We start from the raw sequence: 15,327 nt of genomic DNA on the forward strand, positions 1-15,327 counted from the left end.
AATGAATGAATGAATGAGAGGGTATCGCTCTGTCACCCAGGTTGGAGTGCAGTGGCGTGATTATGGCTCACTGCAGCCTTAAATTCCTGGGCTCAAGCAATTCTCCCACCTCAGCCACCCAAGTAGGTGGGACCACAGGCATTGCACCACCATGCCTGGCTAATTTTTGTAGCTTTTGTAGAGACGGGGGTTCACCATGTTGTCTAGGTTGGTCTTGAACTCTGGGGCACAAGCAATCTGCCTGCCTTAGCCTCCCAGAGAGCTGGGATTCTAGGTGTGAGCCACGGTGCCTGGCCTGGACCTTTCTTCTGTAGATTTTTTTTTTTTTTTTTTTTTTTTTTTTTTTTTTTGAGACGGAGTCTCGCTCTGTTGCCCAGGCTGGAGTGCAGTGGCGCAATCTCGGCTCACTGCAAGCTCCATCTCCCGGGTTCCCGCCATTCTCCTGCCTCAGCCTCCCGAGTAGCTGGGACTACAGGCGCCCGCCACCACGCCCGGCTAGTTTTTTGTACTTTTAGTAGAGACGGGGTTTCACCGTGTTAGCCAGGATGGTCTCGATCTCCTGACCTCGTGATCCGCCCGTCTCGGCCTCCCAAAGTGCTGGGATTACAGGCTTGAGCCACCGCGCCCGGCCTCTTCTGTAGATTTTTGATCTACTTGGGGTTGGTGTCCCTGTATGGTGTGATGTGGTTTTCTGGTTGACATAACTAGCTGCCCTAACACCATTCACTGAAAGTTCATCTTTCCCCACTGATCCAGGGTGCCACTTTGTTCAGATTCCATGCGTTCACCTGTGTGAGTTTGTTTCTGGACTTCTCATTCTGCTCCACCCTGTCTGTCTACTTTTGTGCTGATACCATGATGTCTTAATTACTGTACCATGAGGATCGTTCTTAGTAACTGGCATAATGCTGTCACAAGCTAAGGTCTTCTTCAAATAACATCTTGACTTATCTGTGAATTTTAGAGTCAGATTTTTTACAGTCTGTTTACACACATACTCATGCACACATACAATAGCATTTTGGTCAGCATTGCATTAAATGTGTAGGTCAAGTTGGGGAGAACTGACATCTTTGTGTTACTGAGTTTTCAAGTCTAAAAACAGTGCATATCTCTCTGCTTATTTATGCCTACTTTAATTCTACAAAGTTTGTATAATTTTTCTGAAGTCCTTATATATCTTTTGTTAAATGTATTTATTTAAAATAATTTTAATATGTGGCAAAAGGCATCCTTGCAAAATTACATTTATCTAATTTTTTGTTACTGATGTTTAGAAGTAAATTTGCTAAACTTTAAATGTTCTTAGTAATTATTTTCTATATAGGTAGCTTCGGGCTTTTACTTTAGACAATCATCTGATCTTAAATTAATGACAGTTTTGTTTGTTTCTGGTAATCTGTAAATGTTTAGTTTTTTTCCCATTCCTTTCTCTGATGGGTCAGGTTAAATGGGGGTGCTGGTGCCTCACTCAGCTCTTGATCTTAAAGGAAAGTTCATCATTGTTTTACCACTTGGTCTGGTGGTTGTTGACATTTCTTGGTAGGTCCTCTTTTTGAGGTTGAGAAAGTTGTTGTAACTGGAAATCCTAGTTTGCTAAGAATTTTTTTTTTTTAAATCACAAATGGTTGTTGAAGTTTATTAGTTTTGGGAAGTATGAATTGAAATGATGATTATGTTTTTTGAGGAACTTGTCCATATCACCTGTTTTCAAATTTACTTTTATAAATTTGATACAGTTTGGATCTGTGTTCCCACTAAATCTTACATTGAAATGTAGTCCCCAGTGTTGGAGGCGGGGCCTGGTAGGAGGTGTTTGGATCATGAGGGCAAATCTCTTTAACACCTAGCTTTGATCCTCTGAACTGGAGTCCTGCATCCTTGAGACAACCCCACACTCATGATGGAGTGAGAATGACAAAGGCAAACAATACCTCAACATCACCATGGAAACCACTGGGACCTCCAGAGTCATAAGAGGGCCCCAGGGACCCACAAGCTGCTGGGATCACACTTTGAGAACCACAGCTCTGCTGTTCTGATCAGCTCCTTTTACTTGGGCTCTGTTTAAGATTTTGTTTTAAAGTAGGATTCAGGAGCCAGGCTGAAAAGTTCAGGATGAAGGGGGATGCCTGAATCCTAGGCCTGCTGCTCAGTAAGTGTTTGAGGCTGCTCCTGTCCTCAACTCAGCTGGGACCTGTTATTTTTTAACTGCAAATGGGATGTGTATTTGTTGAATAAAACAACAGTACAGAAGCACATGGAGTAAAAAGCCTGTCCATTTTCCATATTCTTGAAGGTCACCATGGTCAGCAGTCTGTGCTCACTTCCAAATGCCTCTGTGTGTGCAGACACAGATGTCTCTACTCATACACTTATATCCACACACACCACCTTCAAGTGGCCCTTTTCCCATCTTAGCTGGGGTTGCACCCTCGATGTTCTGCAGCTTGCCTTTCCATGTTGGGTACAGTTGTCATGATGGTGAATTTTACGTGTCAGCTTCACTGGGCCACAGGGTGCCCAAACATTTGGTCATACATCATTTCGGGTGTATCTGTGAGGATGTTTCTGGAATAAATTAGCATTTGAGTCAGTGACTGGGTAAAGCAGATTGGTTTTTCAGAGTTGGGTGGGCCTCGTCTAATCAGTTGAAAACCTGAATAGAACAGAAAGGCTGAGTAAGATGGAACTCCTCCTGCCTGAATGTTTTGAGCTGGGGCATTGATTGGTCTTTTCCTGCCTTTGGACACAAACTGAGACATTGGCTCTTCGTGGGTCTTGAGCCTGCTGACTTTTGGGCTAGAATGGTACTGTGGGCTGCCTGGGTCTTCAGCCTGCTGACTGCAGATCTTAGGACTTCTCAGCCTCCATAGTCATGTGAGCCAGTTCCTTATAATCACTCAGTCTATCAGTCTGTCATCTATCTATCAATATCTATCAGTCATCCATCTCCATCCATGTATCCAATCTATCTAGATCCATCTATCAGTCTTCTGTACCTACCTGTCAATCATCTATTTATCATATCTATCCATCCATCCATCTCATGTATCATGTATCTTACTGGTTCATACAGAACCAGTGAGAGACACTTATATCCGTCTCCTGTTGTTTCTGTTTCTCTGGAGAATCCGGACTAATACAGGTGTCATCCCCGATCAGTGCATGAGGGTCCACTGCATTTTTTTCTGTGATTGCCCCCACCTTTGACAGACCTGTCCTGTGATTCATTTGATTCTTCCCTTGGTGATTGAGTTTGTTGCCAGTTTGTTTTTTTTTTTGCCACCATCAGCTGTCTTGAATATTCTGTTTTTAAAAACCTTATTTTGTAGAGACAAAGAGTCTCCCCATGTTGCCCAGGGTGGTCTGGAACTCCTGGCCTTATGCAATCCTCCTGCCTCAGACTCCCAAAGTGCTGGGATTACAGGCATGAGCCACTGTGCCTGGCCTTGAATATTCTTGTATCTGTATCATAGTGCATGGGTAAGAATTTCTGTAAGTCACCTGTGTAGCAGACATCTTTTTCAACATTTGTTTTTGATATCTTTTGTTGGATAGTCATTTTACATTTTAATGTAATTAAATTTATTTTTTTTCCTTATTTGGGATGTGTGCTTTTTTGGTGTGTCTTGAAGAAATACTTTCTTGAAAATGTTCTCAATTGTATTCTAAAAGTGTTTGTTTTACTTTTTTTTTCAGTAGAGTTTTAAAATTTATCTCAGCTTAATTTTAAAAAATCTCCTACTCCCCCCACAGACCCTGACAACCATCAGTCTACTTTCTGTTTTTACGGATTTACATATTCTGGATATTTCATATAAATGGAACCATACATATAGCCTTTTGTGTCTGGCTTCTTTCACTGAGCATCATGTTTTCAAGGTTCATCCATTTTGTAGCATGGATCAATAGTTCATTCCCATCTGTGGCTGACTAATATTCCATTGCATGAATCTACCATATCTTGTTTATCCATTTGTCTGTTGACAGACATTTGGGTTGTTTTCATCTTTTGACTATTGTAAATCATGCTGCTGTGGACAAGCAAGCATGTATAAATTTTTGTGTGGACATATGTTTCAATTCTCTTGGGTATTTATCAAGCAGTAGAAATGATGGATTATATGGCAACTCCATGTTTAATCAGCTTGAGTTTTGTGTATGGCATTGTATTTATTTCCTAGGTCTGTTGTAATAAATAACCACAAATTGAATGACTTAAAGCAATAGACTTTATTCTTCCATAGAGGTCCCAAATCAAGGTGTGGCAAGGGTCATTGTTCCTCCAGAGGTTCCAGGAGACGATCCTTCCTTGCCTCTTCTGACTCTCAGTGGCTCCAGGTGCCCCTAGGCTTGTGACCACATCCCTCCAGTCTCTGCCTCTGTCTTCACATGGCCACTCTCTTCCTGTGTGTCTCTTCATTGTCTCATCTCTGTGTATGTCTGTCTCTGGGACTAAATTTCTCCTTCTCGTGAGGACACCAGTGGTTGGATTAGGGCCCACCCTGAGAACAGCATCTTAACTTGACTGCATCTGCATAGCTCCCTGTCCCATCCACAGGTTCTGGGAATGAGGAATTCAACATACCTTTTTGGGAGGACACCAGTCAACCCATGATAAATGTGAAGTAGTACTCCAGTTTTATTTCTTTTTAGAAGAAATAAAGAACAGCTTCCTGTGTAGGTTCTTAGCACATTCAAGAGTCAATGCTTAGAGAGTAGAGACTGTTTCTTGCTGGGACCGTTTTCTCTGCACATTTTCCTTAATGGCCCTGTTCTCTTGACTCTTCTAGATGGGCTAGCCCTGGCGCTGGCTGTTGAAGAGCTAGCAGTGGCCACATGGAAGCCCTGGACAGCTTAGTGGTGTGCCCTACAAATGACTCTGTCCAGAGCGTCCCCCAGCACAGCAGTGGGACAAGAAGACAATGACGAGATGTTGCATGAACTGACCCTCAGAACCTGGTATCCAGGAGAATGAACATGAATTGGGATCTTGAAGTTCTTCAGAAAGATCAGAGTGAGCAGTGGCCCTGAGTCACTCTGTAGCAGTCATGACAGTGAGAAGAGCCACTCTCTAACCATGATGGAATTGCAAGTTGCCAAATTAAGTCACCCAGTTAATTGTGGCCCTTAATTTTACTCTAGGAATCTGTGCTGTCCTAATCTTAGCATTTCCAGGGAGACATGGCAGCTGTTGGGGGCAGGAGGAATCACTGTGTTCCATGTGACCACCAGGTTCTACAGGCTCTAATTTTAAATTATGACAGGGAGAGAGAAGGCTGAGAACCATGCTGCTGACACTGAGACAAGGGTTCCCAGAGATTCATTTTCCTTGGACATGGCAAAAAGACTTTGCACAGCCTTTTCAAAGATTTGGCAAATACTGTGGGCCAATTTTTATATGCATTTTTTGGCATTTATTTCAGTGGATGTGGAATAGATTATTAAAATTCCTGCACTTACTTTACATTAAAAAAAATTCTTATACAGGCTTTGGTTCATGAAACCCTTTATCAAATTGTTTGGTTATTTTTTGATTTTCACCCGAGTTGATAATTGCAACTGAATTCATCTTGAACATTGAGAAAACAGTAAGGACCCATGAGAGAATTTTTAGAAGTCAACCAATAGTATCCCAGTCCTCACCAGCAGGTGGTTTAAAGCATCTTTCAGAATTCGAAATCAGTTTTAATGATGGTCACTAACATGAATCATGTTAACATAATTTTAAGCATGTTGCACTTAATGTTGTGATTGAACATTTTTAAAGCTTCTGTTTTAATTGCTGTTTTGGTGAGAAGAAATGATTCAGGAGGTCTGTACTTTGTTACCTGTACCCACGTGGTGCTTAAGGTTGGGTGAGGGAAAGATGAGCAGTTAAATGCACAAAGATGGGAATTCCAGATCATCAGAGTCATTTAATTTTGTTTTGGACAAGAAACGTTTACATGCTGAATCAGTCTGCCTTGTTTTTTTTTAAAATCCCATTGTCTCATGGTATCCATTGTTTCCAATGAGAAATCAGCTGTTAATCTCAGTGGGCTGCCCTTGTATGTGAGGAACTGGTTTTCTCATGTGTATGTTGGTGTGCCTAATGGTGTCCCACATTTCTTTTTTTTTTTTTTTTTTTTTTTTTTTTTTGACACGGAGTCTTGCTCTGTTGCCCGGGCTAGAGTGCAGTGGCCGGATCTCAGCTCACTGCAAGCTCCGCCTCCCGGGTTCACGCCATTCTCCTGCCTCAGCCTCCCGAGTAGCTGGGACTACAGGTGCCCGCCACCTCGCCTGGCTAGTTTTTTTGTATTTTTAGTAGAGACGGGGTTTCACCGTGTTAGCCAGGATGGTCTCGATCTCCTGACCTCGTGATCCGCCCGTCTCGGCCTCCCAAAGTGCTGGGATTACAGGCTTGAGCCACCGCGCCCGGCCGTGTCCCACATTTCTTTAAGGCTCTGTTCATTTTCTTCATTCCATTTTTTAGATTGCAGAATCTCTATCAATCTATCCTTAAGTTCTGACTCTTTTTTTCCCTGCCAGTTAAAAACCTACCATTGAACTCCTCTATTGAATGTTTTATTTCATACATTGTACTTTTCAACTTCAGAATTTCCATTTGGTTGTTTTTATAATTTCTGTTTCTTTATTCTGTATTTGATGAGACATCATCATTGTACCTCCCTTTGCTTCTTTAAGTGTGGTTTCCCTAAGTTCTTCAAACATATTTATAATAGCTGCTTTGAAATCTTTGCAAAGTCCAACATCTGGATCCTCTCACAGTTTATGTTGTCTGTTCTCCCTCTCCCTCCATTATAGGTCATACTTTCCTGTTCTTTACATGCCTTGTAATTTTAATTTTTTGTTGAAAACTGGATATTTTAGGCAATATATTGTATCAACTCTGGATTCTGATTCAATTCCTCCCTCTCTTGGATTTCTTTTTCAATTGTTTGCTTATGTATTTGTTTAGTGACTTGGCTATTTACCCTGCAGTGTGACACTCCTCAGAAGGTGTGGTCTTTAGCATGCACAGAGTCACCCTGGGATGACAGTGATTTTAGGATCTCTCTCTCTCTCTCTCTCTCTCGTTTATTAGACTGGGTCTCACTCTGCTGGCCAGGCTGGAGTACAGTGGTGTGATCATGGCTCAATGTAGCCCCCACCTCCCAGGCTCAAATGATCCTCCTACCTCAACCTCCTAGGTAGCTGGGATTACAGGTGTGAGCCACCATGCCCAAGTGGTCCTTAAAAACATTTTTTTTTTTATAGAGATGGGGTCTCATGATGTTGCCCAGGCTGGTCTTGAACTGCTGGCTTCAAGCAATCTTCCCAGCTCAGCCTCCAAACTGTTGGAATTACAGGCATGAGCCACTCTTCCCAGCCAGGAGAGCTCTCTTTGACCGTCTCTTTCCCTAGTCCCTCTGTTAAACTGTCTTATTTAATGCCGCCCACAGCTGTTAATATTGGCTGATTAATCTACTGTTTTGAGTAATGCCCTGGGAACATAAATTCCTCCATTGTCTTTTGGTCAGGGGGTCATTTTTGTTTTGTTTTTCTTTTTAATTTACTTGTATTGATACATAACTGGGTATTTATCCAAAGGAAAGGAAGTTAGTATATCAAAGGGCTTCCTGCACCCCCATGTTTATTGCAGCAGTATTCATAATAGCCAAGATGTGGAACCAACCTAAGTGTCTACCAGTGCCTGAATGGATAAAGAAAATGTGGCATATATACACAACGGAATGTAATTCAGCCATCAAAAAGAATGAAATCATGTCATTTGCAGTAACATGGATGGAACTGGAGGTTATTTTGTTGAGCAAATAAACCAGGCATGGGGGTCATTTTGACTCGGTCTTTGAGGTTTGTTCTGACCCAGGACATTCTTCTTAGCTGTATCCTGCTGAAGTTCCTCTGGTGAGCTAGCTGGCCTGAGGTTGAGCTTGTTGGTCTTAGGTAAGAGGAACAGTTGTTTTCAAGAGTACCCTTAGGGTTGAACTTCTTTTCCCATGTGCTATTTCAAATAGTCAGTTCCTATGGGGAGTGCTTTAGAACTTTCTGTTCTTACGAACTTCTTTTCCCCTTTGGCAAATCTTGGAGTCAGTTTTCTGGGCAGTGGCAGCCTGTGGTCTTCATGGTTTGCATCAAAGACCAGATACACATGTCCTATGATTCCATAGACCCTGAACTGTTCCAGTAACCCAGCTATGGAGTATCTGACTGGGAGCTCTGTGACAAGGCTTGGTGGTATGCAGAGTCGGTTTCCAGTAAGATTCTGCAACTATTTTTCTAAAGACACACATGTACCTGTTTGAGCGGGAGCCAGGCATGGCTGACTTCCCCACAAAAGGGATAGGGCTGGGTGTCACTAAAGGCCAGGCCCTCTGCTCATGAGGCTCTCACACCATCTTAGGAGTGAAGCTGACAGGCATCTCAGACTTGGCCTTCTCCGGCACAGGTAGGATTTAAAAATGAGGCACAGACTCTTCCTATGCATGTGTGACATGCTAGAGATATGGCCTTTAAGACCACATTCAGGGCCGGGTGTGGTGGCTCACGCCTGTAATCCCAGCACTTTGGGAGGCTGAGGTGGGTGGATGACCTGAGGTCGGGAGTTCAAGACCAGCCTGACCAACATGGTGAAACCCTATCTCTACTAAAAATACAAAATTAGCTGGGTGTGGTGGCACATGCCTATAATCCCAGCTACTTGGGAGGCTGAGACAGGAGAATCACTTGAACCTGGGAGGCGGAGGTTGCAGTGAGCTGAGATCGCGCCATTGCACTCCAGCCTGGACAACAGGAGTAAAACTCTGTCTCAATAAATAGATAGATAGATAGATAAATAAATAAATAAATAAAATAAACTGAATAGCCGTCCTTTGTGTGTATCCACCACCTTTTGTTCATCCACTCATCTGTTTTTTTTTTTTTTTTTTGAGACGGAGTCTTGCTCTGCCGCCCAGGCTGGAGTGCAGTGGCCGGATCTCAGCTCACTGCAAGCTCCGCCTCCTGGGTTCACGCCATTCTCCTGTCTCAGCCTCCCGAGTAGCTGGGACTACAGGCGCCCGCCTCGTCGCCCGGCTAGTTTTTTGTATTTTTTAGTAGAGACGGGGTTTCACAGTGTTAGCCAGGATGGTCTCGATCTCCTGACCTCGTGATCCGCCCGTCTCGGCCTCCCAAAGTGCTGGGATTACAGGCTTGAGCCACCGCGCCCGGCCCCACTCATCTGCTGATGTACGCTTGGGTTGCTTCCAGCTCTTGGCTGTTGGGAATAGTGCTGCAATAAATATGGGTGGGCCGGCTGCGGTGGCTCACATCCGTTACCCCAGCACTTTGGGAGGTGGCAGCAGGAGGATCACTTGAGCCCAGGAGGTCAAGACCAGCCTGGGCAACATAGTGAGACCCCATCTCTGTTAAAAAATATTTTTAAATTAAAAATAAAGTGGGTGTACAAATATCTTTTTGAGACCCTGCTTTCAATTCTTTTGGGTGCATACTGATAGAATTGCTGGGTCACATAGGGATTCTATGTTTAGTTTTTTAGGAACCATCATACTGTTTTCCACAGCGGCTATGCACCAACTCTTTATTTTAATAAACCTTCTACAATGTAAAAGTGAAATAAATGATGGTATTTAGTAATTGTCATTTTTCTCCTCTATAATTTACCTTATCTAAAAAGGTAGCATTTTCCATTTTATTTCCCATTTTTGGTGTGACTGCCTAATTTTGTAATAGATGATTTTAAAAATATATTTTGTCACCATAGAATATATATATATATATATATATATATATATATATATATATATATATATATATATATATATATATATTTAGTAGCACAAACAGAAAAACCAAGAGCTTCTATCCCTTGGTCTTGAAATATAAACAAAATGGACAAACCCATTTCAAATTAGGAGAACAAGATAATTGAAATAAGAGATCTTTTCCTCCATAATAGCATTTTTTGTTGTCAGACAAGCTTTACAAAGTAGCCTAACGCGTGATCTAAAGAGGAAGGTGCTGAGGTAGGCCCAGGAGAAAAATCCCAGAAAGACAAAGGCCCTGTTATTTTTATGGTGTAATTTAATACACATGAATAACTTTGTAAATTAGGTGTTTTTCAAAACAGCTTTAGTCTATTTCTAATATATAAGGAAAATAACTTTCCTTTGTTTTATGCTACCTAAGTGTGTGGTGTCTATCCAATATGTTACTAGGGTACATGTTCACTGTAGCTATTCATGATAGCCAAGATATGGAATCAACTTGAATGTCCAAGAAAACATGGTACATATACACAATGGAGTATTATTCAGCCATCAAAAGAATGAGATCCTGTCATTAGCAGCAACGTGGGTGGAACTGGGGGCCATTATGTTAAGTGAAATAAGCCAGGCACAGAAAGGCAAATATCGCATGTTGTCATTCCTTTGTGGGAGCTAATTTGCACTGTGTAAACATATATCAAAACATCACATTGTACACTTTAAATATGTACAATTTTTATTTGTTATGTATCAAAGCTGGGATTGGGGATGCAATGGTATAAAAACTAACTCTCTACTTGTGCAAGTGCAAGATTCTCATCTGGGCAGTTGTATTCACACTTTTTTGGTGTCCTTCTCAATGTTTAGCCTCTTACAGGGCTAAACATTAAAAAAAAAAAAAAAAAAAATCTAAACTCAAGACAATGTTTGGGTTTCACCAGTTCTCACTCATGTTGATTTCATGGAGGTAGAGAGTTGAATGATGGTTACCAGAGACTGGGGAGGGGAGAGAAGCGGGAAGGGAGATGAAGAGAGGCTGGTTAATGGGTAGACACATACAGTCAGAGAAAATGAATCAGTTCTAGTGTTAAGTAGCATGGTAGGGTGACTGTAGGTAACAATAATTCATCATATATAGTTGGCCCTTGAACAACATGGGTTTGAACCACTGGGTCCACTTATACGCAGATTTTCTGGAACCAAATGGGAAGGGAATCAACAGTGTTCTCTGGATGTCAAACCTGTGTGTATAGGGAGGGCCGGCTTGTCCTATACTTGGGTTCCACAGGGCCGACAGTAGGACTTGAGTATGCACAGATTTTGGTATATGTGGGGGTCCAGGAACCAGCTTCCCGTGTATGCTTCAAAATAGCTAAAAGAGAAGATTTGGAGTGTGAAGAAATGATCAGTGTTTGAGGGAATGGTGTCATAAACCCTGACTTGATCATTACACATTGTGTGCAGGCATCAGGACATCACGTGTGCCCTGTAAATATGTACAATTATGTATCAATAACAAGTCAGTAAAATTAAAGCAATAACTTACTGGGGTAGCAGTCAGATTTACTTGCTCCAAACAGATTTTACTTTGCTCCTGATATGTTACTAGAGAAAGTTTACTTTGAAGTAGTGTATTTGTAAGCAACCCAGCTGCAATGAAAGGAGATATTTCCATTAAAATATACAGAAGTCTTTAATTATAATTCATTTCTGGCCAGGCACAGTAACTCATGCCTGTAATACCATCACTTTGGGAGGCCAACATGGGATGATTGCTTGAGTCCGGGAATTCAAGACCAGCCTGGGAAACAGGGAGACCCTGTATCTTAAAAAAAAAAAAATTGGCCGGGCGCGGTGGCTCAAGCCTGTAATCCCAGCACTTTGGGAGGCCGAGACGGGCGGATCACGAGGTCAGGAGATCGAGACCATCCTGGCTAACACGGTGAAACCCTGTCTCTACTAAAAAATATACAAAAAACTAGCCGGGCGAGGTGGCGGGTGCCTGTAGTCCCAGCTACTCGGGAGGCTGAGGCAGGAGAATGGTGTGAACCCGGGAGTCAGAGCTTGCAGTGAGCTGAGATCCAGCCACTGCACTCCAGCCTGGGCGATAGAGTGAGACTCCGTCTCAAAAAAAAAAAAAAAAAAAATTAAAAAATTAGCCAGGCATGGTGGCTCACACCTGTGGTTCTAGCTACTCAGGAGGCTGAGGAAGGAGGATCACGAGCCTGTGCAGTTAAAACTGCAGTGAGCCGTGATCACGCCACTTTACTCCAGCCTGGGTGATAGAGAAGACTGTCTCAAAAAAAAAAAAAAAAAAAAAAAAAAGCCACATTACATTGTACACTTTAAGTATAAACAATTTTTGCTTGTCAATTATAACTCAATAAAGCTGGGGCAGGTAGGGGACGCGGCAGTATAATAAAAACCCCTCACCTATCTGCTTGCACAAATGCAAGCAGATTTCCATCTGGGCAGCTTTTTTCAAACTTGGCATTTGCAATTTGCATCCTCACAAGATTATTTAACCCCTTATGCTTAAAAAAAAAAAACAAAAAAAAACGAAACTACAGACTTCATCAGTCTTTGTGCTAATGTCTTCTTGTTGAGGAAGGATCTCCTTCAGGGTGGGACAATGCGCTTAGCAGTCACATCTCTGTGACCACAAAGGCTGCTTCTCATTTGGAGAAATGTTGCCAGCACAACTGCTGTGTAGGCTTAAGCAAATTGTTTTCACCCTGTGAGCCTCAGGCCCCTCTTCTATAAGATTAAAAAACACCCTTGTTTGGGAATATCTAATAAGATGCTGACATGAAAAGGCCTTATGAACACAAAAGTGTGGCACACCTGTGTGTTCTTTCAGTGCTGCTGGGAGTGTGCATTTGCTGAATGTGTGTCATCTACAAGCTGGTTAAGGATGGAGAATGCCTTCCTTCCTAACATTCAGAAGGGAATGAAAACCCTCTTTCCTCCTAGAATACAGAGGAGGAAAGAACTTCATCTTTATACCCAAGCCAAGACACCAGAGATTCTTGACATGTTCAGATATGACTTGGGGATCATAAAATGTTCAGGAAACCCTGTGGGACTTAGTTTTTTTTGCCTATAATTCGTGGGCACACGGGGTCCAGCCACCCCATCACCTAGGCCTCAGACGCAGGTCTGAGGCCTCCAGACCCACCATCCCTCAGGCCTTGGGAGGTGGCTATGAGAACACCCCCTTCAGTTAAACTGCACCCAGGATGCCAGCCCACCCAGCTGCGAAAGTCCCTGGGAGGAGGGCTCATCGCGGGACATCTCTGTGGGAGCTGGCAACTCAAGGGACACAGTGACATTTGCTTCCCTCAGGAAATTGTGTCTGCTCCTTCTTCACCTGTACCCCTTTGAACAGACAGCAGCTCCATGAAAGTTCTCTTTGCAGTGGATTCCAGCCAGGAATAGGCAAGGTCCATGGCCAGCCACTGCGTCCCGTGGCCTTCCATGGTATGAAGGACACCCTGGGCGCAGTGCCTCCAGAAGCTCTGTTGTGCAAATATCCCACTGTCTTCAACAAATACATTGCAGGGAAATAAGGAACAACAGAGGTCCTGTGAAGGAGGCAGAAAATCCAGCCTGATGGCTAGCAGTGGTGTTTGGAGATGCAGCGGAGCAGGCAGCAGTGAAGAGTATCAGGAGGGCAGGCCGCTCCGGGAGGCTGTGGGGGCATCGCTTCTCCCAGGTCCAGGAGGACCTGCAGGGGGCTGGCCCGCACAGCCATCCTTTCTGCACCCTCCACTGCCCTGTCCAGGAGGGAGTGGGGCATGTATTGGAGCATACATGATGCACAAACACTTCTGCATGGCTGAGGCAGCTCAGGGCCAAGCTCCTGTGGGAGAGTGGGCTCTCTTTCCAGCCTTTCCTTTCTTCCTGGTGCTGTGGTCTGAATGTGTGTCCTGAAGATTCACACGTTGAAATGCTCACCCCCAAGGTGACAGGATTAGAACGTGAGCTTTTGGAGGTGATCAGTCATGAGATAAGGCTGCATAATGGCATGACCGTTATTCCAGAGACCCTTGCCCTCTTTCCGATTGAGGACACATGAGAGATGTTGGCCATTACCTGGAAGAGCCTGGGGTACCCTGTGAGGACATAGAGGCCTGGCACTGGATCAGGGATGGGGCGAAGCCTGGAGGCACAGAGCAGATTCCGAGCACCCCTGTCTTCCCCACCCTCCCTCCTGCCACAGCCTGAGCTGTCCTCCTAGGCCCAGCTTCAGACCCTGGCCGGCCGGCCCCTTCTTTGGCTCCCTGGTGCTGGCAGCTGTTGGCAGCACACCTCAGGATAGGTGCCCCCAGGTGCGGGGTGCAGGCTCCCTCCTCCCTCCATGGAGGCCCCTGTGGGTAGAGCCTCAGCTTCTCCTCTGGACCTGGGCCCACCCTGGCACAGGGCTCCCACTGGGCGACCCTCTCTGGCTGCTCCTCCCCCTGTGGGGCCTGCCTAGTGCCTGGTCCACACTTCTTCCTGGCCAGGGCCGTGGGGACGGGGTCAGCCCCTCTTGGGTATGAAGCAGGGTGCCATCAGCATCTCTCCCCAGGGCTGGTCCCTCCCCCCGGGCAGGCTGAGTTCTCACAGGACACCCCACTGTTCCCACGTAAGGATGACTCTGAGACCCACCTGAGGCCTCTAGGAGGGCCCCTGGTGGGCAGCGGCCTGCCACAGGCCTGGGCCTGGCCAAGCAGGGTGCACCAGGCTCCTGCCCCCATCCCTCAACTGCTGGCCCTCAGGTGGGTGCTGGGTCCTTCTAGGGGGTGGTCCTGCGTCCCCTCTGGGGGCAGTACTGGGGCTGCCTCAAGATCCATCCTGGGCTCCCCTTGGGATGTTCCCTTGTCTCCCTCAGAGCCTTCCTGGGTCCCCCAGGCTCCTTCCTGCCCCACACTCCAGGATGCTGGTTTGAGGTGAGGGGAGCAGGCCAGCTACGGCCCCTGGCCAGCATCACTGCTGAGGACACAGGGTCCCCCCTTCCCTGGCTGTGGTCCCCAGCCTGCATCACTGCTAAGGACAAGGGTACCCCTGTCCCTGGCTGTGGCCCCCGGCCCGCATCACTGCTGATGACACAGGCAACCCTGGCCTCCAACCCTGCTGAGGACACAGGGTCTCCCCGTCCCTGGCTGTGGCTCCTGGCCCACATCACTGCTGAGGACACAGGTGTTCCCAGTCCCTGGCCGTGGCCCCCGGCCTCCATCACTGCTGAGGACACAGGTGTCTGTTCCCTGTCCCTGGCCGTTGCCCCCCGGCTGGCATCACTGCTGAGGACACAGGGTCCTGCATCCCTGGCTGTGACCCCTGGCCTCCATCATTGCTGAGGACACAGGCCCCCCTCCCTGGCTGTGGCCCCGAGCATCTGCCCTTTGCCTCCCACAGGGCCAAGGGTAAAACTGAATCCGGGACGGTGACTCCTGGGTTATTTTGGAGCTGGGCTGGGCCAGCCTGGCCGGCACAGGGGGTGGGGTGGGGGCGGGCCCAGCCTTCTCCAACTGACAGTGTCTGCTTGTCCTTTTGTCCCCGTCCAGTTGGAGGA

General features: G+C 45.4%; 1 protein-coding gene across 4 annotated transcripts in view; it reads left to right on the forward strand.

Annotated features, from left to right (window-relative positions):
• IBA57 (iron-sulfur cluster assembly factor IBA57) overlaps positions 1-5,137 on the forward strand; it is a 33,248-nt gene extending 28,111 nt beyond the window's left edge. For all 4 annotated transcript variants that reach the window (XR_004058670.1, XM_030935337.1, XM_030935336.1 and 1 more), the window contains one exon: positions 4,797-5,137. Coding sequence is in view for 3 of the 4 variants with exons in the window: in XM_030935336.1 (XP_030791196.1) it covers positions 4,797-4,864 (68 nt within the window). In the remaining variant the exon portion in view is untranslated. The remainder of the gene's footprint in view (positions 1-4,796) is intronic.
• The last annotated feature ends 10,190 nt before the right edge of the window (positions 5,138-15,327 follow it).

Source organism: Rhinopithecus roxellana, chromosome 8 (assembly GCF_007565055.1).
Source record: "Rhinopithecus roxellana isolate Shanxi Qingling chromosome 8, ASM756505v1, whole genome shotgun sequence".
In the NCBI taxonomy this organism is placed as follows: domain Eukaryota; kingdom Metazoa; phylum Chordata; class Mammalia; order Primates; family Cercopithecidae; genus Rhinopithecus; species Rhinopithecus roxellana.